The following is a 26,669-nucleotide window of genomic DNA, read 5'->3' as shown; positions in this document are numbered from 1 at the left end:
CAAATCTCCAAATGCTAACCCTTCTGTCTTAGGTATGAAAGGAGAACAAATATCCTTTAATTGACACTTTCATTTAAGTTCTTAAAAATGGCAACTGAAACAGTCTCAACAAATCAATAACACCCTTTTCAATCAATTCTTCTTGGTTGAAACTATAGTGGGGCACTTGTATGAATGAAATAAGGTGGAACAAGTCATTTTTCCAACACATGGCAGGGATGCTTACAGCAGCCAGTAATATACAATGAAGAAACCGTTAGTCTTGGTTGCAGGGATGTATTTGTTATTTATTTACCAATGACACGTATTGCCTGATTGAGGCATCTTCAGAATGCTGAATAGTAGATGGTGTTAGGTACATGGGATACTGAGCATACAGAATGCCCCAGCAAATAATTGCCCATGTCAAATATCTGGAAACTTTGCGTAATGGCCTTTATGAGGCATTGGACGTAGTCCAATGGATGCAATACAGGATCAGGCCTACATAATTTTGTCACCATGCAATTGTGTTCGAGGTTTAGTTGCTCATGTCAGGGCTATGCACATAGTACTATGTGTCAAGCCCAGACATAAGCCGTTACACCTCAACATGTTTGCATGTTGACAGACCTTTGGAGACCTGATCCTGTTTTTCATTCATAGGCCTACGTTGCATCCCTCAACAAGGCAGTCGTGCAATGTTTCCAGATATTTGATGAAGGCAGTTAGTTGCTGGGACATTCTGTGTGCTCGGTATCCCATATACCTAACATCATATAATATTCAGCCAATCTGAAGATGCCTGAATCAGGCGAAACAAATAATTGGTAAAGAAATAATAAATACATCCCTGCAACCAAGACTGGCTGTTTCTTCATGGAACAAATCAGTTTAGTGGCAATGGATTACCTTGATGCATAATTGGGTTGCGAGTATGGCTGCATGGCTGTTTTCAGAATACTAAGTAGCACAATGGCTTATATTTAAGAATGAAAATATTAGACTGTAATACTAATGATCAGCAGGAACTCTACGAAACTCTAGCAGAAGTACAAGACGATTTCAAAAACCAAGTTGCTATTATGTCGTTCAGTTCCTTGACGATAGAATTCCACATCTTGATCATGGAACCATTCAAAAACAACAGTGCGAATGTCCATGAAAATCTGGGAATGAGTACTTCCATAGACTTGACATAATCGTCTATGGTTGAAGATGATGGCACCCTTGCCGATATCACCATTGTCTGTGTGGCATTGGTGAAATTGTTGGAGCCACTACACTGTTGCTTGATGCAACATTGCACTAGGCCCATAAGCCGCGAGAATTTCGTGGTGAATCTGTGTACAATTTAGATGTTTTGCCCACAAGAATCACACCATCCCGCATACTTCACATTGGGAGTACATAAAATCAAGTTGGTGCGCCACTTCAGTCCCACACTGGTGCACCTGTTATCTGTACTGCAACAGAACTTTATCTGCAGGAAACCCAGAACAGCTCTTATCACAGAGTGCCACTTTTGTTGCACATTGGTTTTAATGTGGAACAGTGTGTAAAATTTATTTTTTGAAGTCCCTTTGTTGCAGGCAAAACTTACAGGTTGTCAAGTCAGCTCAAAAGCTTTTAATTTGTCCATTGTCACACCATGGAACTTGACAGCACAACCTTAAAAGGCCAGTATAAAAAATGAGAGAACAATATCAAGAAACTTTGAGGGGCCCCCCAATAGTGGTACCTTGAGCAATGATGTCATGATAGCAACCAGTGTGCATAGTCTTGTAGTAATTGCTGATCTTGTAAAAGTGTTTCAGAAGTTATGATTTATGGACAAGGAGCGATTTTAGTTTTCCATGGAAGGAAATAACAAGAAGTTAGAGGAATTGAGCCTATGATTATGTGGAAACTACTTTACACCTGAAAGTGGTCATTCATGGATGATATTTTATAACTTGGATAGAAACCTGATTCAAATAGATTTGAAATCGGCAACTAGTGCCAACATGTTAGTGTATGAAAGTGAATGGTAGCAAAAATATTTAGATGCCTATATTCTTGCCAGTGTCACTGTTTATCCTCCTGCAAAGCATTGCCAGCAAACAGTACAGGAGCCAAGCAGCATGTTTAAAAGGTGGAAGTCCCATCCAGTTCTGCCTTGTAACGCTCCGTCGAAACTTCAAAAATAAATAAATAAATAAAATATTTTTGTTTTTCTGGTGGGTGAGTTGAACTAGTGTAAAGCTGTTGGGTTTGTGGCTGAGTGAGTTCATCGAAATGGTGGTACGTTTCAGTGAGTGAGTGTTACTCCCGTCATCTTCTGGTGAAGAAGCTACAATGTAGTGGGAATGACACTCATTGAAATGTAATCCTGTTTCAATGAATTCATGTCTGAAACCCTGAAAGTTTTAAAAACCCTAAAAAAAAAAAATTTCCATCTCTTCATGACGTGTGTAAATCATATTTTTTTGCTGGGATCAGCTTTCTCAGAATTCTTTTGACCACAAGAAATCTCTATGGCATGGGCACCTGTGTGATGGAAGTAAGCACAAACAGGCATTCTCATCACAGTTCAGTAAAGGAAACTGTGATGCCTGTCACGAGTAGGGCAAAGCGGCTTTTGCGTGCTGTTCAGTCTGTCAATGTGTCTTGAAGTGCCATTTCAAGCAAAGATTTATGCACACACTGTCACTTTACATAGAAAAGATTGTCAGCATTGTACTGTTTCTCCTGCGTGGACTTGGGTTAAAAAAAAAAAAGTAAACTAAATATTACGATAAATTTTATAAATAATCGACAGGTACGCCAAAGAAGAAGAGAGAGAACTACAATGGACATGGTATTCCATGGACTCTTGCGCTTCTGTGCATGAGCTATCTTTCCTTTGTCATTCTCTTATCTTATCTGCTTGGATTCGGACCTAAGAGGATGTTCTTGTGTAAAGCTCATTTTGCTGTACCAGCTGATAATGTAAGTTGTACTTAAAACTCAAAAAATATAATGGTTATTTTTGTCAAAAGAATTTGAGTATGTGGTCAAGTAATTGATCGTCTGATACCTAGACTGTCTTAAGCAGATATGTGCCTTAACAAAGAATTTTCATTGTTAGGTGCCATCTTAGAAAAATCTTTAACATTTTTCTTTTAGCTCATCTACGAGATGTGTCATTGGTTAGGACAATTAACTTTATTTCAGATCCCACGAGACCGGAGGCAGCTACTAATAATTTAACAATTCTACTTACAGATTTTCTTTATATAACGAGATAACATCCCAGGCAGAAAAGGTCTGGTCACAGGATTCCAGTTCCATTATGGGATTTCATTTGTAGATGCTACTCTTGTTATCTTATATTGGGGAATCGAGACGAAACCACGATATTAAGTTACGTATTACAGTAGTGTACACTGAACAGACTTGGCAAATATTCTCTGGTGCAATAAGCACACGACTCCTCACGAGCCTAGTGTTGGATAAATTAGAAAAGGACAATTAATTTTCAACGATTACATAACTACCCTGAGAACTGGGCTAGTTTACCGAGTGCTTATACACGTCGGGCTAAATTAAACAACATATTACACTGTTAATAATATTCCTACATTAGTTATTTCTCTTTTATGCTGAGCCATTGCATTAATGTGTGTTTCTTTTTTGTATAAGTCACGGCTCATATTTTATTTTATTTTATTACATTACACTAATAGTCACAAAACAAATAAAAAATTTTATTTTATTACATTACAGCACGAGAACTTGACAGTGAAATAGTATATACCACAGCAACTTTATTTGAAAAGTCAACCATTATCACAGCCCAAAAATGCTGAAATCTTTCTAGTATTGGCTACTCATGGTCAGCAACACCAACTAATTACCTCCTACCTACAGATTATGGCTCGCGTGTATTGCGAGGAGAATGCAACAAGTGCCCGCTGTCTTTATGGTGGCAACTGAGAGGGCAATGTTGACACACTTATGCAACTGTCCCCATGGGATCAATTTGGTCTCTGGACCTCCATTCCAAATAACAGCACCATACCCCTGCCTACACAGCACCATTTTGTGTGAAGATGCTCTGGAATTGAAAATAGATTAATGGTGTCAGGAACTTTCCATTTACAAGTGCAGGATTTGTCTGATGTTTGATGGTTATCATAGAAGACTGTGGGGATGGCCAGGTAGCTACAAATGTTTCAGGCCCTCTGTTCCACGAGTTCAACAAGGGGATGTGTCTGTAATGTTTTGGACAGGGTCGTGTACAGATGTAGGGCATTACTCACTACTATTGATTGTAATTTGAAGGACGTGTTGTTTAGGGACAGGATAGTCTGACCAATTCCCCAGCACTACAGTCAACATTTTACAATGAGTTTGTCTTTCAAGGTGGTAGTGCACAAATACAACTTGCCCACCATATGAATTACTTCCTCTTAGGAGCAGCATGGTTTCCTCAACTAGTTTCACACCACTATTGCCACATTCCTTACACTGCAAAGCTTTATTTATTAGTTCAAATAGAGCAGAGAGTTCAGCAATTAAACAACCTGAATTAATAGTTGGTGTCTCTCTTTTATCATCATTAATATTGTCAAGACCATTGTCCGAATATTTCAGTTTTAGCTTCGAGACACTTGGAGTAGTTGAGATTCAAGTGTTGTATCACATTGTATTTCAGTATTAGCACAGTTAATCCATTTGGTGAACCGAATTCCATAAGATTTACATTGTTTAACACCGAACTGCTTAATTCTTCCCATTGCTTTCAAGTGGAATAAGAAGCTCACGCACATAATAAGAAACTCGCACACACAATTACTTCACTGTAAAAAAAAATATTTGCACCAAAACAACAGAAAACAATGACTAAACTCTCTGTATAAATAAAAGACTAATGACATTCCTGAGTCAACACAATTTAATATTTGAAAATCAGAATGGCTTTATGAAAAACAAGTCAACATCAGTAGCAGCAGCACAATTAATAGACAAAATAATAATGGCCATAGAGAACAAGGAGTATGTAACTGGAGTGTTCCTTGATGTAGAAAAAGCTTTTGATTGTGTCAACATTACCATATTACTTGACAAGCTGTGGAACCTGGGTATCAGAGGAACTGGCTATGAGCTAATAAAATCGTATATGAGCAATAGAAAACAATTTGTCTTGCTTAAAACAAACAGTGGTTCTTACAAATCTAAAATTACTGATATCAAATATGGAGTGCCTCAAGGTTCTGTCTTGGGACCCCTTATTTTCTTGATTTATGTTAATGATATACGGTATTGTTCTCCTAACTGTACAAAAATATTGTATGCAGATGACACATCAATAGTGTGTAAACACAAAGACTATGAGAGTCTGGAGGTACAGTGCAACAGTGTAACTAATGAAATAGTCAAGTATTTTAATGAAAGCCATCTAAATGTACGTGCTTCAAAGACTGCAATGATGGAATTTAACACAAGGAAACAAATAGAATTTGACATGAAATTATCCATAGGAAATGACATTTTAAAAAAGGAAAAATGGACAAAGTTCTTGGGAATTACAAGCCAGGATAGCCTCAAATGGGACATGCATATTGATTCCTTAGCATATAAGCTGTCGAAGAATTTGTTTGCTATAAATATGATTAGCAAATATTGTAAGGACATGTGTGTACTAAAAACTGCTTATCATGCCCTATTCTCATCAAACTTAAACTATGCTGTAGAAATATGGGGTGCAACAACTCAAGCCAACCAAAGTACATTATTAATACTACAGAAAAAAGTTATCAGAATTATTTGTGGTGCCAAACCTCGAGAATCATGTCGGAACCTGTTCCCAAAATTAGGTGTGCTTACCATTATAGGTGTATACATATTGAAACTTATATTGCTTGTGAAAACAATAAATCCAAATTTCAACTGTGACCTGCACCAGTATGATACAAGGCAAAAGTTCAGATACCATGTAAATAGCCACAGAACAGCTTTATATGAAAAAAATACTAACAAAGAGATAGAGGGGCTGGCCAGTACTTACCTCAGCTCAGTACAGCCGATAGATACACATAAAACAGAACCGAAAATTTACATTCCTAGCTTTCGGAACAAATGTTCCTTCATCAGGGAGGAGAGAGGGGAAAGAAAGGGAAGAAGGGAAAGGAGATTCAGTTACTCACAACCCAGGCTATGAAGCAACAGGGAAAGGAAAATAGGGAGGGTAGCAAGGATGGAGGCATGGTTGTCAGAGGGAAGCCAAAGATATTCTACTGTAAGTACTGTGCCAGCTTCAAACCAAAGAGGATGCATACAGAAGTAAAGAGGTATATAGTATAAAGATAAACACAACTATGTAGGATGACATTCACGCATCTTTTCATCCTACATAGTTGTGTTTATCTTTATACTATATACCTCTTTACTTCTGTATGCATCCTCTTTGGTTTGAAGCTGGCACAGTACTTACAGTAGAATATCTTTGGCTTCCCTCTGACAACCATGCCTCCATCCTTGCTACCCTCCCTATTTTCCTTTCCCTGTTGCTTCATAGCCTGGGTTGTGAGTAACTGAATCTCCTTTCCCTTCTTCCCTTTCTTTCCCCTCTCTCCTCCCTGATGAAGGAACATTTGTTCCGAAAGCTAGGAATGTAAATTTTCGGTTCTGTTTTATGTGTATCTATCGGCTGTACTGAGCTGAGGTAAGTACTGGCCAGCCCCTCTATCTCTTTGTTAGTATTTGTTTCACATCTTTATATGAGATTTTCCATTAATCATTTATATGAAAAAAATGCACTTCATGCTGGGCTGAAGCTAGCCAATGCCCTACCAAAAAGTCTCTCAGCCCTTCCTACTAACAAATTAAAAGATCAGTTAAAAACCGTTCTAATTGAAAACCCTTTTTATTCCCTAGACGAGTATTATATCCGTATGAAAAGTGCTTCATAAGTATGTCAAGCTAATAGTTTGAAGTAACCTACAACTAATATAATATTGATAAAAACAATATTTGTAATATCGTGATTGTATACTACCAAATGTAAAATCCATCAAAATGTAAAATTTATTAATACAAACAAATCTTTAGTTTGTAATTTATAAACTGACGTATTCAGAAGAATAATCTGTATGATGTCCTGAAACTGTATTATTTCTAGGGATTGTATTTGATTACTCGATGTTGAATAAATATTATTATTATTATTATTATTATTATTATTATTATTATTATTATTATTATTATTAAAGATAAACAACTGTAAAGCTTTCACAGGTTAGCCAACTTAGGGAAATAAAAAGTCATAAACAAAATAAATGAGAGCAAAACTATATCTTTAACAGAACTGAGTGTGTACCATTGGGTCCTTGTGGTGCATGTAGCCATGTTGAAATTCCTCTGATTTTGGTACTTTCTGTGGTCCATTTTCCTGGAAGTAAACTTTTTCTGGTTCAGAAAACTACAGAAAATTTTTTAAATACAAAAATTAAAAAATTGATTTTTTGACAGTTACTCACGTGCAAGTCCCCTTAAGTCACTGCATTTGACGTAGTTGACAGAGAGAAGTTAAGACAATGATTGGTGAGAATTACATCTGCACTTGCCAGTAAATTTGTTGAACTTTTGAGTTACAGTTTGTGGCTATAACAGTATTTAATCCAGGAACAGAAAGCATTCCTATAGGACCCAGGAAAAGAAAGCATGCCTATGGGAAAGATTGACAGGTGTAGCTGTTAAAAGTGAGAGTTGGGATTTAACATTATAGTCTTTGACCAATGGTGGCTGTACCACAAAGACGAAGTGGAAGTCATCAGTACGTCTGATGGTATCATTGTACCAAAACTGAAAGAGCAATTTATTTTTTCTTCGCTTTAAATGGATCCATAGCAGACATGTTAGTGATGTGGAAGTGGCTGCCAGTCATTTAGCTAGATTATGCATTTCTTTCCTAAAAAATGTAATAACAATGGATTTACAGGGACTCTGTTTTTTCCTATTGCAGTAATGATTCTGCTCACAGACCATCCAAAAGATATGCATTTTTTGAAGAATGTGGAGTAGAGGTTTATCATCTCAAAAATGAAACAATGCATAGTACTGCTTTTAGCCCCCAGAATCTCTGTGCCTGCCTTCAAAACATTTTCAAGGAGGCATACCATGAAGTCTACAATAAGCAGATTGAGAGAGTGTGAAGGTAACTGTAATGGCAACTAGGAATTTGGTCTACTTTTTCAGAACTTTCAGAGTGCCTTTTCTTATACTGCAAATACTTGGAATCTCAATTAGATACGTGTTTGTTTTGCACTTACCTTTCAATTTCAGCTTGTTTCGCTTTTTGACTAGAGATATTAGTTCATTTTTTATATTTTCATTTTGTAATTAAGTCAAGTGTTATTTAAATAACAAAACTAAGAAATCTTTAATAGAAAGCCAAAACATGGATGAAATTCGCAAAGATATACAATGATGGGAAGTAGGATGGTGAAGGCCAGATTTACATTTACAATAGCATGAAAATTGGAAACTTGAGTTTTGAAGAAAGGAGAATAAGAAAGATACTTCAAAATCAGAAATGGGTATTAAGCATTATTAATTTAAATATTATAATAAAATAAATACATCAGTCATTTAAACAATATCTCAAAGTAGAATATAATTTTACAGTCTCATTATTTTGTACTGGAACAGAAAAACACGGTGTAAAGTGTATTGACAGCAGAAACTGGGTGTGTAAGAATACAGATTCAGAGAAGAGACACATGAATTAATGATTGCTTCTGGACTCTTTGATAAACATAGTATTCATTTGATATTTTATTTTTGCACATAATTTAATTGTGTTACCCGAAAGTGCACTTTGGATATTAATGTTACAGAAGAATTGGCACAATATACCCCGATGTTCTCATTTATACCATGGAGTAGAAACAAATCATGACAGGTATAATATAAATGCAATTACCACCGTCAATGTGAGTGAAATGCATGAAGTTATATCTCATTCTTACAAAGCTAAAATCGTACTAAAAATGTATTCTATTATAGTGCATAACAATTGTCCTTGAAAAGGACAGATGTACTTTTTTCAGTCAAATACACTTCAAGTGAATTATCTTTAAATAAAATAATCCCCTGAACAAAAAGGAAAAAAAAAGAACTCATGCTTACCAGCCACCAAGAGTTTGGGAAAGGATCATAAACATATCTTTTGGAAACACATTCATCAGGATAAATGGTCAGAAAAAATGGGACTGTTCAGGGATTAAACGAAAAGTAACACAAGGCTAGGAGTCAAGAGCAGGAGAGAGTAAAAGGATGAGGAAGCAGTACACCGAGTGTGTGCAAGTGTGGGTACACATTGATAACCATAGAAACTGGACAAAAATAGCACTGTGAAATACTAAATATTTTCAAATGTAACTCCTTCGGTTTTCTTCATGTTACAGAAAGTTCCTATTTGAAACTAGCAAGACATGGTGTTACTGATACCAAAAATACTGAGGCATTTTAAATTGTTTTACAAAACTGACAAGATATGAAAAGCAATTAAATGCAAAAGAATGTAGGTATCTTAAACTGTACTGTTCCTGCAATGAATCTTAGAGCGTCTATCCACTGAGTAGTGCAACACAATCTCCCACCCTCTTCCCTACACACAAAGCTACGGTAGGTGTTTTCTAAAATCAAATGAACTGCTCCAGAAAATTTGGGATATAAGTGGTCTACCTAAGCTGCACCTGAAAGTTTCTTTTCAAAATTATCAGTGTTAAATATTTTTTAAGATCCTGTACAATGAGCAGTCTGTTATCCAGGCTGATTGAAACCCTTTGAGTAACAATTGTATAGATGATAGATGATCCTGTGATGATTAATTTAGATAAGGAACAACTAGTTCAAAATTAGTGTTTCAGCCAGAAGAAAGTCTTGAATGACAAGTGTATGTGAGGCAGTTCTTTGTATAATGTTTGTGTTTCATAACAAACAATTGCCTGCTGTATCAACTTGTTAGCATTACCTTGATAAATGATACACGATCATCTGTATTGTGTTAGCATTGGAAGTGACCTCTGTCTACAGTTTACAATTGTACTTGATAGAATTTATCAGTGGATCTAATTGCTACAGAGATATAATGAAGAGCTCTTTCTGAGAAAGAATTGTATGCGAGGATTGTAGACATTTCCTGTTATTAAATGCTCAATTATATGAAAACTTATATCTCAAAAATTTACTAAAATTGTGTGGCACACACAAAATTCTTGAATATGTTTATTAACTATAGCTCTTTATGCAACAGTAAATTGTTTAACTCTCTAATTGAGTAAATTCTGATGGTCACACTGAGAAAGTTATTAAAAATGCTTCCTCTTAGACTCTAATGTGGCTACTATTGTAATCCTGCAGAAAGTATCAATGGGTGATGCCATATTGCTGATAGGCCTCATTTGACCATAGTAGGACCACAGTGCTACAGAAACTCAGGGAAGATACCATCAACATCTGCTGTCTTTCAAGGTTCCATGTTCTTTATAGCTTCTGTGGCTTTTTCCAATCCATTTCAATAGGATGAGGCCACAGAAGCAATAAAGAACATGAAACCTTGAAAGGCAGCAGGCATTCGTGGTATTTACTGTGAGTTTTAGTTGCACTGTGGTCCTGCTACTGTCAGAGGGCTTCTTTTCTTCGGGACACCTTCCTCAGCTGTTCAAGAAAACTAACGCCATTGCTGTACTCAAGCCAAAGTCGAAAACTACTGCCCTGTTGCTCTCCTTAGTGTCACATTGAAGCCTGTAACAGAATTTACTCAGCCATCAACAAACATGTCCCCAGAGAGCAAAGAGCAAGCTGGGCGTAGACCAGGAAAAGGATGTGAGGAACAGGTTCTAGCAATGGCAACTTATATCAGAAATGGCTTTGAGAAACAGAAGATAAACATGGGGGTCTTCTTATATCTAACTGCAGCCTCTGATACCATTTGGGGTGACAAGACTCCTGTTCAGATTCACCATCCATTCCATGTCAAAAACTAACCACTCCATTTGGTAACATGCTGAACAATAGACACTTCCAAGTTTACTCAGAGAACTCTAAAAGGACAGTCCACAAGATAAATAGTGGTTTCCCACATGGTTCTGTTTTTACCCCACTCCTTTTTAATTAGTAAACATATTCCTTCCAGAAATAAAGTACAATATTTATATTACATACATGTGTGTGGTGTCTGTTCTGTCTAATGTGCCCGACAGAACAGATATCACATACTATTATGATTCAGTGGCTGCTGTGAATATCAATATTCAGAGAAACTTTAAACTTTGATTGGTTAAGAAGGATGTCCAGATGGCTGAGGCAGTTAAGGCAACTGTTGTAGATAAGTGAAGCATTGGGGTTAGAGTCCCAGTCCGGCACAAATTTTCAACTCGCATCATTGATTAATTTCAATGCCCTAATTCGGCTGGCATTGGAAAAATTTCCCTGACTATTAAATTTATTTATGCTGATGATATTGCTCTGATCAATTAGGATCAAAGCTTTAGGGCAGCTGAAGCAACAGTAACATCAGACCTGAAGACAACGGATGAATACTTCAAATGTAACTCTCCAACAAAATCCTCGAAAGACCATTGTATCAGCTTTCCATCTAGGGAAGAAACAAGCAAATTACAAACCTGACATCACATTTAGAGATAACTCTCTTCAAACCTGGGCTTAGAGCTGTGAACCCACAATGAACTTGAGATTTTGCATATCTGTGTAGAAATTTATATATTTTTTGTAAACATTTATCTAGTATTTCTCCTGTCATCACACGATAAATAATATAATAATATAATTACACTTACATCCCGCTGGGTCATTCTGAGCAGCACAGCATCTCTACCTGGCAGTTCACGTGGGCTCATCAGCCAGGTTATTTGAGCCATTCTGCTGCAGGCCAGTTTTCACTTCTGTTTGATAGCTAATGTATCCATCTTCATGACCAATTTAAGTATTCATAATGACTCTGTAATATACCAGTTATGTTTGGATAGTCTTTGGATTGATTGTGTTATTTGTGCATGATGACTGAGTTTGCTTAGGACTTGAGTATAGTGATGTCTGCCTACTTCTGTTGACTTCTACTTTAGTGGACTGTGATTCCATTTTGGCCAAATGATTGATTTCAGCCTGGCCTACAAATAGATCCCGTCACTGTAATTCAAGTTGTGCTTCTTCCAATTGTTTTCATTTGTAGTCCTGGAAAAGTCCCAGGATCAGTAACGCATATGGACTATGTGTCATTTACTCTGTGTTTTACTGTGTTCAAGAAGCTGTTACTAAATGGCTTTGTGATCTAAATTGGAGACTACAAAAGCTGTGATTGAAAATGATGGAGAAAGGAGGAGGAGAAGTTGATTTATGGTACAGTAACATGAGGTTGCTGAGAACAATCAATTCCTAAACCAGAAAATAATAAATTTTGACCTTGTTGAGCCATATAGTGGCAGAAATTTATAATAATGTGTTTGGTATTGACACATGTTGCCAGTGCTAAAATTTCTGCAGTCCATTGATTTTGCTATGACTTCGTTGCTTTGGTACTGCATATCTGATTTCCATGTAATTGTGGATTCGGTATCAATGGCTCTGAGTCATTCATTTATGAACACGATCAAGAGTGAGAACGATGACCATGAAACATGGTATTTGGAATAGCAGATAATAGTTTCTTTTTTTTTATTTAATTTATAATGGGCATCAATTGTTTGAGACAGCATTCCAGTAGTGATAAGCTACAAACCCGGTTTGCACTGAGCGAGTTGGTAGTGTGTTTGCGAATCGGACATGCATTCAGGAGGAGGGAGCTCAGATTCCCATTTGGCCATCCTGATTGAAGTTTTTCATGTTTTCCATAAATCATGGGTTATTCACTTCCACATTCTTATCCAATTACTACAGCCTGTACTCTTTGTCTAATAGTGTATTGTCAGTGGGGCACTGTACCCTAATCTCTCCTTTCTCTTCACTGCACTCTTCACTTTTTATTATCATTACTCAGTGTGTACAGTCACACTGGAATGAACTGATGACGCCATGCTTACTGTCATCACTAGAGATGATTCAGAAGTAGATGTTGCAAAGTAGCTGGATTACCTCTGGAATGCATTTAAACTTGTGATTTTATTCTGGTAAATGTGATAGTTGTTGGAAGAGTAGACAGCTACCATTAATTTGTCTTGAAAAGTGATGGCTGTACCAACAAAAAGAGGCTGATACAATCAATGTTATGTGAAAACAAAGCAACAGTCAAATGGTTGTTTCTGATAAACAAATGCTGATTTTATTTTCTGTCCAAAATATTTGATTCTTTAGATAATAGATTCCATGCTACAAAATCAGAATTATTGTAACTGACTGCGCAGAGTGGTCAGAGAGTAAGTCGGTGTACTATTCATGAATGAATGATAATAGGGACTACAAATTAATAGCTAAAATGTCGAAATTAATTGTATTTGATGATCCATAAAGTGAACATTATAATAAGGGGATAGACTATGGAGAGGAGAATAACGGAAGCGACTGTAGGAGAAGAAGATGTATACAGTTGTATCAAGTATCCAAAAGGCAACAGCCAATGAGAAGTATTGAGAAAACAGTAGTAAACATCAAGAATTTTTGAAGTCATAACTAGAACATATGAAATCTTGTATCGTAGTTTAACAAAGAATGTGTAACGGAACTGAAATGATGGTGGGCTGCCAGTAATTTGGAGCCCGCGCGTCGGAAACGGGCGCGCTTGTGTGAGACTGCCAGGGAGTGCACCCTGATGCCATCTATTGGCGAAACTGGGAATTAGTGCTGCCTGTCAGACAATGCACTAAGCTATTGGAGTCAAATGTATTCTTTTTCTTGGTAATTATAAGTTATTACTGTATAATTTAATGTTGTAAAGCGCTAGTAGTAAATTATTATGACTGGTATGGACTCCAGGGTAGTAAATATAAATATTCTTAAATACTAAATGATTTCGGTAAAAAGGTGGTAGGGGAACGCCCCCACTCTTGGTGATACGAGCGTGGCTAGGGGTAGCTGGAGACACAGGGACTGAACAATGGAATGGCCTGGGGAGTGTTGACGTGATCGGACATGCGTAACTGTGCTCACGCAAAAGTGATTGTGCAACAGCGAAGAGGCGAGTATCGTTGCCGTTTTTGGAGTAAAACGCGACGAATGGTTGTTGAAGCCGCCTCTATGCCACTGGGGCTGATTGTAAGAGTTCCTGTGCCCAGATTTTATGGCGGATGTGCAGTAGCTTATACGAGTGCTACAGCTCATAGTTCCAGCCGCCATTAAGGGCATGAGGCGTGAAGAGCTGCGTTAGCCACATGCATCTCACCACCAGCACCGACACGTGTACCCAAGGCAAGACTGCTTGCAATTGTTAAGTCGAACTTTGTATACATGTAAAAGGAGAATACCAGTTTTTTTTTTGCAAGTGCAGAGGACAGAATATAGTAATGAGTAAAATTACGACGCATGATGTTCATTGTAAAGTGTAGTAACCTCAAACATAGTATAGTGAAATCAGACTGAGGCCACCATCGCCTCTTTCATTTACAATTCTTTTGGTTGTAGAATACTTTAGCGTATAAGAATGTTGAAAAGAGCAATGGTCACACCAGAATGAGTCGCCTATTTACAGTTACTTAAATTTTTCTGAGCAACCTTTCAAGTAAAGTCACTTAACTAATTCTGTATCAATGGTCCAAAGAGTAATATCCAAAATCATTAAATAAGTTGAAGGATAGAATTTTGTTAACCGAAGTTGCATAACCTGTCTTGGTAGTAATTACCAAGCCAACTCACAGAAATTGAGAGAGTATTTGCTTTGTAGAATCATCTAGAATGATCAGAAATAGTAATATTCAGAATTAAGTTTAAATTCAACTCAAGCCATTTCACTTTGAAACGAGCCCAAAAATTGATTTATTCTTTTGCTCCTTCAGAGCTGGCGACCGTAGTTATAAGTATTTTCAGGAGGATTCGACGGTAAGTCTGCTGCTCTCGTCGTGCTGATAGGATTATCCGCTGCTGCTAGCAGTGGTGATTGGATACATAAGCTCACTACCAAGTTAAGTGGGTCAGGTAGGCAGTGTTACCGTGTGAACTGTAGGGCACTGTAGGCCGTGGATCGAACCCGTTCAATCATCACAGCTCTTAGGGAAATAGTCCGGTTAGGAGTGTACTAATCATTAGGTAAATACTGGCGAGTAACGGTCAAAAATGTATACGCAAGTGAATTTAGCACGGTCCACGTAGCACCTAGTTAATGTGGTGCAATGGCGAGGGTAGGAGTGGAGTAAAAGTGAGCTGAGCTTGTGGCAGCTGTGCTGGATTCAAATATTAACTACGTGAATTCACTACTGCCTCTTACCATTGGGACTGAGCTATTTACAGTTAAAATACGTAGCAGTAAGCGCAAAGGCATGACAACTACAAGTCCGTTTTGGTTTTATACATACGGAATTGGGAAGTGGGTCATTCCGTCAGTGGAGGGGGTTAAAACAACCGAGTCAGGGGAGAACATACCCCATTTACTGATAGAAAGATTCAGCGGTTCGGTCGCAAATGATTAATCAAGATCACAGATTTTGTTTATTTTCCTGGTAACCGATTACTGTCACAGACAGTCCATCTTCAGACCAATATATGTCTCCATAGGTAATGTGTAGTCAGTGCGCAGAGCCTTTGTAGGCACTAAGATGCACCTGTCATTACTTGCTGTTGACAGTTGCCTCTTAGTACATTAAATGGTCCTGTGTATTGACTCCATATTTCACTAATTGGAGATACATATTGGTCTGAATTTGGACTGTGTATGATAGGAATTGGTTACCATAAAAATAAATAAAATTTGTGATCATAATTGATAGTTCTTTGTGAAACTTTGAGAAGGTAATTAATTTTGGAGACTAAAAAAATCATTGTTTCAGTACTCTTCCAGGAGATATATCAACAGCAAGTTCAGAAGTGAATTTGTTATGAAGATTCTTCACAAATGTGTTTTTAACATGTTGAATGTAGCAGTCCCTATCTTTCACAGAAAGGTCAGATGGCCTCAAAATGAAACTGTGGTTTTAAGCAATATTTGAAGTGACCAACAGAATAAACAGAAAGTGGACAGAAATGGGAGGGGTGTCTCTAAATGGTATGCAGGAAAATAAAAGTACAACAGTTTACATATAGCATATACTGGATGTTCAAAAAGTCTCTCTGCAGTGCTGTATGTTTGTTAACTGCACGTGCAGTGAAATACAAGTTATTAATTTACTGAATATTCATTTTTACTGAGATAAACGAAACAGTGGAATGTTGGGAGAGTCCACTGAAGGTAACCCACCCATGCGAACAATCATACGGCACGGCACGCATGGCTAACAATCATACGGCTCTGCGGAGAGACTTTTTGAACACCCCGTATGAAAGAGAGCTAAAGAAACTGGAAATTATTGGATGTGGTGCATCTTTGTGGAATAAGAGTGGTCCCTGGAGCTGTCCAGACTAGGCTCGTAGACAGTCTCCTTACCAAAGTGGGAATCTTACCTCCTCAGTTCTGACTGTACAAATGCTCGCTCATTTGTACATTCATTTTTACTGAGATAAACGAAACAGTGGAATGTTGGGAGAGTCCACTGAAGGTAACCCACCCATGCGAACAATCATACGGCACGGCACGCATGGCTAACAATCATACGGCTCTGCGGAGAGACTTTTTGAACACCCCGTATGAAAGAGAGCTAAAGAAACTGGAAATTATTGGATGTGGTGCATCTTTGTGGAATAAGAGTGGTCCCTGGAGCTGTCCAGACTAGGCTCGTAGACAGTCTCCTTACCAAAGTGGGAATCTTACCTCCTCAGTTCTGACTGTACAAATGCTCGCTCATTTGTACAATCACCGTAGGTACTAATTTCCAAATTATCTGACTTACAGTATTCATTTTTCTTACAGATGGTATTAACCCCATGATATTTGCTCATGAGTTTAGAGTTTCCCAGTAGGAGTGCACCTGCAAAGACCCCTCCCCCCTTCCGCTCCCTCACCCTCTCTCTCTCTCTCTCTCTCTCTCTCTCTCTCTCTCTCTCTCTCTCTCTCTCACACACACACACACAAGAAATATATAAGGTGGAGGATCAGGAAAGAGGAGAGGACTGGACATGTATATTCAAATGAAGAATACGAGTTTGATGGCTGATCTACACCAACTAATACTTCTTTTTGTGTGCCTTCTCAATGTAACCTATACACAGTGAAATTATTTTTGTTACCATTTTTTGTCTTCCATCCATGATCTTTCCATTATCCTGTTAAGTTGCCAGAAATAATTCTGCATAGTAATTTTATTGATTGTAACATCACTGCCAGTTCACAGGATCAGAAAGTATGCACATACATGTTAGTCCTACATTCACTTTATTAGAAGACTGTTTTGGTGGAGAAAAAATAACATTCAGCTTCTTTGCACATAATTGTATGAAAGAACCTATTTTGTATCCACACTGCATAATTTCTACATCAGTGAGGTAACAAAATAGCTTCTTCACCAGCGGTGTCATATATTAAGTTTTTATCACATCTCAGACTTATTTAGAAATATTTCAGGCAAAAAGCTGCACAACTGGAAGTACTATTGTGACTTGTAACTCTGATACAATGTAATTGATGTACACTGAAATCAACAGAGGCAAAAATATGCACACTGTACATTTTATTTTAAAATATGTGTTCCCAGAGGATATGGATGAACTTCATATTTAGATGTAATATGAAGATTTCAACTTTATGTATTTTCCCTTTTATTTTACAACTGAAAGTAGCTGCTTCTACATTGAAATGTTCCATCATAATGTCATAGTTGTTGGAGGAATTAGTTTCATCTCTCCTTTTTGATTTCCTGTGACATGTCTTCAGTTTGATGAGTATCACCTATTACGTGCATTTTTCATGATCTGACATAATGGTTTGACAGAATTAAAAGTTATAGTGTAGAGGTGCAATGAAAATTATTGATAAAACATTGTCATGTTTCCCAGATATGTAAGTTTTATTAAAGCATTAACAATTTGTACTCCTGAACTTTGAGAAAGGTTGTTTCATTTTCATTTAATTAACCAAAAATATGCAAGAAGTGAAACTTTAATGTTTGGTACAATTATGAGTCTGGAAAGTAAAAAAGAAACATTATAACAGAGCCATGATGTTCTCCTGTGTGCACTGTGTAAATGTCTTTGTTGAAAGATTTATACTCTCCTTGTCTTCCATTCAAAAAACTGCTATCTGTTGCGCAATATTTACTGACCTTGATGATGAGAAACAACTTTATTAAAGGATCATCAGTCTTCCCACTTAAAAATGTGATGTCTTGTTTTGTTATTTTGTCTAACTGCAGGTTCATGAACAAATGGCACCAAAATGTTTTGGTAGGTTCATCTGTAGGATTTTCCTACTCCATTATTTTGTCAATATTCTATACTAACCCTGCCAGCAAGTAAAAGAATCTGAAGGGATCTTCTCTACCAAATAATTTTTTCAGTCCATATTATTAAGTCAGTCTCATAGAATGGCAATGACAGCTGGACGGTGATATGAAAAAAAGAACAGTGGACTTCTTCATGGCTTTCTAGAAAACAAGTTTGAGCCCATTTCCCATTCTTCAAAGTCCAGAGGGCCAAAACAGTCATCAAAGAAGGCCTCCATGACTCGATATAAGTGCTGCTTTACTCCAGAGAATGCATTTCCTTCATCTGGGTACGTCTGTCAAATAATAGATTTTAACATTAGTATGACAATGCAATACATAGATTTTAATGTTTTATAAGTTCTACAGCTGTCTAAAGAGTGCATCATAATTGACATCATAAACTTTGGGGTTTGTCATAGGAACCAAGTAGGTGTAATGCATTCTGAATGGAAACTTATTGTTCCACCACTATGGTGAAACCACAATAACATGCACTGAATTATTCTTATGCAAGCTGGCAGGAAGGAAAACGTGCAACATTTGATGGTAAACATGTCAGCTCCTACACCAGTGTCACTCCAACTTGTATTCTGCAGAGTACTTTGCAGTGTATAGCAGGTTACAACGTGAACTATCTCCTACGATCACCTAAACCTCCCCCCCCCCCCCCCCCAACCCCCATCCCCTCCCTCCTCCTCTAATTTCTCACCAGTCTTTTGCCATATGTAAGTGATAAGTGTAAAGAATGTCTGTCAGTAGGCCTTCAAAATTCCTGTACTTACCAACATCAGTAGATTACCACTAGTTGTGCAGCTGCTGATGAAGTGTTTGAAGAGAAATAAATATCTAAGGCCATCAAGCTTTTATTTCCCCCCTCCATCTGTCTGTGCCTAGAGTTAATCCTATGTGCAAGTATGAGAACATGTTCTAAATGTTTGTATTGTATGTAACTGAAGTGGAATCTGGTACCAGCCTGCTATTCATGTAGTGGGATGGGGGAAATCACCTAGAAACCACATCCAGGCTGGCTGGCTCACAAATCCTTGTTGTTAATCTGCAAGGCAGATTTGAACCGAGTCAGGCTCACCTCCTCCAGTCCTGGACACATTCCACATCCTTGATAAGATTTATGGAACATACCCTATGTGAATGAATCTTTGTAAACCGGAATTTCCAAGATTTTATTGCCACAGTTATTTGAATTTGTGGATGAAAGCAATACACTGCCATATTTTTCTTGTAAAATGCACTTTTGGAAATTTAACAGTAAAACGTTTTTTGATGTACTTGTAGCATCTAACAATGGAAAGAGCATCTCCATGAGAGAGTGAACTGCTCTTTTGTGACAAAATGTGTAAACCTATATGCAGCAAAACCAATTGATTTTTATTATGAATCATGTTTGGTACATAATTCTTGGACAACTGTGTCAAGCAGCGCTGTTTTAAAAACTACAGGCAAGTAAAGCAAAAATCACAAAGATAGATATTTTCAATTTCCACAAAAACCATATTTGGGATGAAGAGAACCCACGTGCTATGCACAGCTTTGAGTTTCAAGAATGATGATGCGCCATTGTGTGGGTGGGGGTTTTTGGATAACATTTCTTTAAAATACTCAAGTCTATATTGGGAAAGTTGCTCTGAAAATAACGTGGTTAATTTTCTTCTCTATCCTTGCTCTATCTGAGTTGGTGTTCTATTTCTAATGAGCTTGTCACTGATGTAGCATTAAAAATGAATCTTTCTTCCTTAGCTTTTGCCATCATCCCTCACAATGAAAAATATTTCAAAGGAATTCCTTCTCATATGCTAACTTAACCACATTATTTCTCTCTTTATCCTGGATCAGTCAGCTTCTCCAGATTTGATTTCTTCTTATTGCTACCATGCATTTATGTTAGCATTCAATACTTCTTTTCAACAGGGACATCATCTTATGAGAAAATTATTTAATATAATGTTAGTGAGACTGGCATTACTGTAATACCATGTATTCATGACTGTAAGTCTCTACTACTATGTTCAGGTCATGTACAGGGACATTACTTTATTAATTATCCAAGGATATCTCTTTAGCTGTAAAGGAGACCTGAGTGTCTTAATCTTGCTAAGTTAAATAAAAATCAGTTGTGCCTGTAAGTTGCATTGAAACCAAGAAACAAAAAGTATAGGTCAGATATTTATCCTGTGCCTGCCCAATCTCCTCAAAATTGGTCAACTCTAGTGGAAACAATATTGAATATGTTCCACTCCCATAAGTGAGATTTAAATGTCTGCTTTTAATGATAAGGATGTTCAAGGCTTTCAAAAACTATATAGATACCACATTCCATGCCAGTTTGACTTATAATGTGTGAGAAAGACTATGACCGAAACTGAGTAGAGATGAAAGAACACCAATGATTCACTTTGTTGAGCCAGCTAAGCACAATGGCTGCCTCCACAGGAGTATAACCATTAACAATGCAGTCGTTCAGTTATTTTTGAGATGGTAGACCTGAGAGGTTGTCAAGAACAATGTATTCCAACACCTAATAAACGGTGATTGAGGTTTACATTGAATGAAAGCTTGGGATCTGCATTGAGTTTATTAAGATCTTCCAGCCATTTGATATATCAGAGTAAAAACTGATGGGGAGTAGACATGTGAAATAGTGGTGAGACTGTAAACCAAAGATTACTGAATCTCTCTGGACAGTGTGCGTTCCCTAATTACTGGAAATATGTCATGACTAGTACTCTCATTAATCTGTTCCTTTTCTATTTAGAATAAATAATCACTCAAAATAATGAACATCATTGTGTAAAAGGAAACTGGATGAGAAATATTGGGTCAGATATTACAGACAAAAAATTATCCTGGCAGGCATGGAGCAAAAAGTAATTCAACTAGCTCATTTCAAGGCGTAACTTTAGAAAATCATAGTTGCAGTGACGAAGTTGGCTATGCATCCCTGTCCAATATAGTATTGTGAGATAAGAGGTGTATTGCACTGTTGCTTCTGAAAGGAGTCAAAATTTCAGTTACCGTATTTACTCGAATCTAAGCCGCACTCGAATCTAAGCCGCACCTGAAAAATGAGACTCGAAATAAAGGAAAAAAAAATTCCCGAATCTAAGCCGCACCAGAAACTTGAGACTTGAAATTCAAGGGGAGAGTAAAGTTTTAGGCCGCACCTCCAAATCGAAACAAAGTTGGTCCATTGTAATATGAGACACAATTTAGGTCGAATGAATGACGATACAGCTACAGTAGTTTGGTTCGAGTCGTAAGCTTAGCAGTTAAGCTTTACCAGGTAGCCATTGCTATGCGTCAGGCGCTCCGTCCGTATTTATACGGGTACCCTTCCTTTTTCACATGCTTCGTCTGGTTTGAATCGATTGCTTATTTTGCTTTGATCTGATAAGTGCTGTTTTCTTTGTTATAGGTGTTTGCGTCACTCTAAGCTGAAAACCGTGTCACGCATTGTTTGTCGCATTCTGATAGTGCGTGTTTATGGCCTGTCGCCGCTCGCGGCATGGCTTGCTTTTGTGCGCGCTACCGCCGCTTACAATTTAAAAAAAAAAAAAAAAAAAAGAGAGAGTAATCGTCTCATTAGCGAAACAATGGCAAGAGACTGCTATTTGTTGTTACTTACACTGTTGCTTTCTTTGATAATGATCAACAAGAACCAAATAATAGACTGCGTATGATAGAACATGTTCTGAACGAGAGTTAGGCGAAAATGTTTCTCCGTTTGAAAATCTTTGCGGCCGCTTCTTTAGTACATCAAATTCTGCACAGAAATTAGTCATCTTAGAATTAAAAATCTAGTCAGCTGCCATGCTTCATTGCTGACAGTATCACTATTAGGCATAAGAATAATACGAATATAAACATGACACGATACGCATATTCTTCCGCGTTTGCTGTTGTCTCACTCTAGTTTCGTAGTTTATTAGGCAGGCAGGATTTAAATGAGATAGCAGCAAACACGAAAGAATACATGACAAAATGTTGATATTCGTATTATTCTTATGGTGAAGAGAATACTGCATGTGATTCACATTTCATCAGGTTCCTATTAGCAACCATCTCTTCTCACAGGTAGGAAAAAATTCAGAAAGTAGAGTTGGCCATATTGACAAACATCCCAAACAGTCTTGCATGTCGGATTTTCGTAGTACATTGAAATTCTGCTACATTCGAAGATGAACAATACGGAATTTGTATTTACTTCGTTGGATAATGTATGAAAGTGCAGTGGTCGAAACTCGGGGCGGAGAAAAAAAAGCTCGTCTTCCAAATTATTATTATTATTATTATTAATTTTTTTTTTTTTTTTATACTGGCGCGGAGGTTTTTGCGCCATGCCTGTGTAGCGCTACATATATTCGACGGCAGAAGTTAGTTGTGGCGGCACCTACCAACATTTTTCAGAACTTCCACTTGCTTTGCACTCGATTCTAAGCCGCAGGTGGCTTTTTGGATTACAAAAACCGGAAAAAAAGTGCGGCTTAGATTCGAGTAAATACGGTAAAAGCAACAAAATGGCATATATATGAAAATGGTGGTGTGTTCCATGTGCTTGGTTCTCCACAGCTAACTGCCAGGAATGACTAAAGGTACATAATTTATTGTACAATATATCTGAAGCCAACATCCTCCAAGTTCATTTGGAACCAAATTCTAAGAGGCAGTGGAAAAATAATGTTGTTGATGTTACTGTTGTGGGGATTTCCACAATAGTCTATCCTATACAGGTCTCTCCATCTCTGTGTAGCTACTGTAATGTACGTGCATCATGCATTTGAACCTGTTTACTGTACTCGAGCTGTGGTCTCCCTGTACAAAAGCCTGCCCCGCTCCCCATCCCCAATCACATGCACTCACACACACCATCAGGCAACTTTTTTTTCCCTCTGGATGTGATGTGTCCTTTTAACCAGTCCCTTCATTTAATCAATCTGTGCCTAAATTACTTTTTTCTATGATTCAATTCAGTACCTTCTCTAGTTATTTACTACCTCTCTAATAATATGATTCATGAAATATAGTAGAAACTTACTATTATCAGAACTTATGAAATTATTTTACAGCTAAGATGAGTGATCAAGTAAGAAAGAAAGTTTATGATAATCTACATTGAGCAATAGAATGAATAAAATAAAGTAAACGAAGTAAGGGGGAGGGAGGAAGGAAGGTGGGCAGGTGATGACAGTATTGATGATAACCCAAATAGGGAGACAGGCTCTTGAGTTTTAACAGGATAAAGTTTCTTGTCTAAGAATTGAGAGTTAACAGCAAAATCTTATTTGTCTGAGAATTAAAGAAAAATAAGCAAATAAACCTCCATAAACAACAAGTTCAGTATACTACGCTACACAGCTTGTTGAAAGACCACAACATGTATAATGTTACCTGGTGCCTGAAAAGAACTCCTTCTCTTGTAAGAGCACTTACAAGCAACATGCTTTGCTGATAATGTACGGTGTGATCAGCAGTGCCATGGATGAGTAGAAACATTTTGTCTTGCAGTCTGCCAGCTCTGTTTGTTACATTTGCTTGTTCATAGCCAACGTAATTGTCTTCAACAGAAGGCAGGCCCATATATCGCTCTGTGTACGCAGAATCTGTGAAATAGTAACCACACTATTATTAGTTTTGGAATATTGTTGTTTGTTTCAAGCATGTATCATTAATAGTAAATAAAAACAAATTTCATTTTGCCCCACTGTTAGGTGTTCATTATTATGTGGTTTACATCTTATTAGGGCATCATCACGTAACAACTGAGTAGTTTTGCATGATCCAATTAACCAGCCTCACGCACCTTGACCTCAACTTCAGTGATCATATTCATCTCCACAAACTTGGACTGCAATGTATTGTTAGTGTTACAGTTTTGTGCCTATTGTACTCTTCCTCCTAAGAGAATGCTTGGACTTACATTATTAGAATTTATATTGTGTGTAGGCCTGCTTTAATTTCTGGTCATTAATCATTGTATTGTAATTGGTGTATTCTTACTAAAACAATTTATACCTCTTGCTATTTCTCCTGTCTCACAGTGTCTACACTCTTATACTACATTCATGCAACTTGCATATTTTAATATTTTGTGTTCATTCTGTACTGTTTTAGTATTGTTCATTCTGTAAATGTTATTCAATACACTCACTTCAATACTTCCAATACTTTCATTAGGCTGTTATTATCTAGCAGAATACATAACCACCCGTGTCTTCCCAGGGCAAGGAACAACAATAATTATTATGTGCCAATGTGTATGTCCTACTAGCAGTTAGAATGCATGTGATGTTTGTATTGAAATGTGTGACAACTATTTATATTGTAATTTATCTATGCTCGTCTTCTTTCTTTATACATTTTTACCAGCAGAAACTTCTAAAGAAGTAGCAACTGCTGCACTTTAGTTGTAGAACAAAGCATGGGAGTACAGACAGAAAGGCACTAAATAAAGTTGTTTGGTTGTCAAAAGGGCAATTGTTAAGTGTTCAACAACTACAATAGTAGAAATAAGAGCTCTCACAAAACACAAACAAATTTTGATCATATGTAAAGGCTATCAGCGACATGAAATTTAGTGTCTGAGGACTTGTGGATGCTGGATGAGAAACAACCGAAATAGCAACAGCTGAGCAAAGTCCCAGGGTCTGATGGGAATCCCCATCAGATTCTATACAGAAATTGCAGCTGAGTTAGCCCCTGCTTCAACCATAATATACAACAGAGCCCTTGAAGAATGAATTGTGCTGAGTAGTTAGAATAAACCAGAAGACACATCAGTCTGCTAGAAGGGTATCAGAAGTGATCCAAGAAACTACCATTCAGTATCATTGACCTCTGTTTGTTGTAGAATCTTAAGAGTATATTCTGAGCTCAAATATAATGAGGTATCTGGAACAGAATGACCTCCTGCATGCCAACTACCATGGATTAAAAAAACACAGGCCATGCAAAACTCAACTTGTACTTTTTTCACATGACACCCTGAAAGGTGTGGATCAAGGTTGAGAGCCAGATGCAGTATTTCTTGACAACCATGAAGCATTTGTCTCAAGTGTTTTTGTTTGTATGGCAGACACAGTATGTTGTTGTGGAAGGAGAGTCATTGACTGGAGTATACGAGCAATAAACTAATTAAAAATTTATGACTGATGCTGCCCTTCCTCCTCTTGTATATAAGTAACTAAGTAAGTGAAGAACTCGGGCTTACACCAGGGGAGGTAACTCCCATCTGTGCAGTTCATAAAAGCTGGTGGAGGAGGGAAGGATCCAGATGGCTCAGATAGTGAAGCAGCCTTTGAAATCAAGTATGTTATGTTTAGCTGCATGTTGTGCCACAGGGTTATCCTTACAACACATTCTCCACTCCTGTAATTATCCTGGCCTCTACCTACAGTAACATACTGTCCCCAAACCCTCCACCCAACAGTTTCCACACTCTCTTTCATATTATCTTCTCCCAATTCTCGTCTCCCACCCTGTTTATTTGCTTCCATATGCCAATGCACCTAGCTGTCTTTGCCCACTCCTCTCTTTTTTCACTCCTTTTTTCCCCACCTCCCTGCCCCACAACCTCCCGACACTGCACCTGTTGGCATTCTAGTCTCTGCACGCTCCACCAGACAGAGTTTCTCTCCACCTGTTCACGACTATCCCTTCCCCTTCCCCACCCCCTTCAGATTGCTGCTTGCATCCCACGCGATAAGTGTATTCTGGCCCGAGCTGCTGGGGTTGCCAGTCATGTGTGCATGAGGTGTGCTTGCTTGTGTGTATTGAATGGTGTGTGTTTCTCTTTTGCTGATGAAGGCTGTGGCTGAAAGCTTTATGCAAGTGTTTTCTAACTGTGCCTGTGTACAACTCAATGTGTCTTCTTTACAGTTAGTAGCAATCTGTCTTTTCCTAATTTGTTGAATCAAATGAAAATAATATTTATTTCTATTGACTGGGGTCTCTGTTGATCCCACTTGTTAGTTGGTGTTATACAACAATTTCTGTTTCTGAATATAACTTGTCTTAATTACATTGGCAATAATGATGCCACTAATAAACATTTCAGTATGTTCAATGCTGGGAGCATGAACACTCATTCTTGTTTTGTCTCATTTTGTTTAGTTTATTATTTGGCACTAATCTGAGAGGTAACAAGTGATGTTTGTTTTAGAGAATTAAAAATATCAGAAAGGTATTATTACA

At 37.5% G+C, this 26,669-nt stretch overlaps 2 protein-coding genes across 2 annotated transcripts in view; one reads left to right on the top strand and one right to left on the bottom strand.

Annotated features, from left to right (window-relative positions):
• LOC126092478 (endonuclease G, mitochondrial) overlaps nt 1–26,669 on the top strand; it is a 70,949-nt gene that overhangs the window by 40,250 nt on the left and 4,030 nt on the right. The gene's annotated exons all lie outside the window — the stretch shown is intronic.
• The window catches only part of LOC126092476 (inactive dipeptidyl peptidase 10-like), a 623,654-nt gene continuing 614,376 nt past the window's right edge, over nt 17,392–26,669 (bottom strand). Inside the window, exons 16-17 of the mRNA XM_049908091.1 lie at nt 23,868–24,079; nt 17,392–18,757 (exon numbers count right to left, since the gene is read on the bottom strand). Coding sequence (XP_049764048.1) covers nt 18,614–18,757; nt 23,868–24,079 — 356 coding nt within the window. The 3' untranslated portion in view covers nt 17,392–18,613. The remainder of the gene's footprint in view (nt 18,758–23,867; nt 24,080–26,669) is intronic.

The sequence above is a fragment of the Schistocerca cancellata genome, chromosome 7 (genome assembly GCF_023864275.1).
Source record: "Schistocerca cancellata isolate TAMUIC-IGC-003103 chromosome 7, iqSchCanc2.1, whole genome shotgun sequence".
Lineage (NCBI taxonomy): Eukaryota > Metazoa > Arthropoda > Insecta > Orthoptera > Acrididae > Schistocerca > Schistocerca cancellata.
This window is presented reverse-complemented; position numbering and strand designations above follow the sequence as displayed.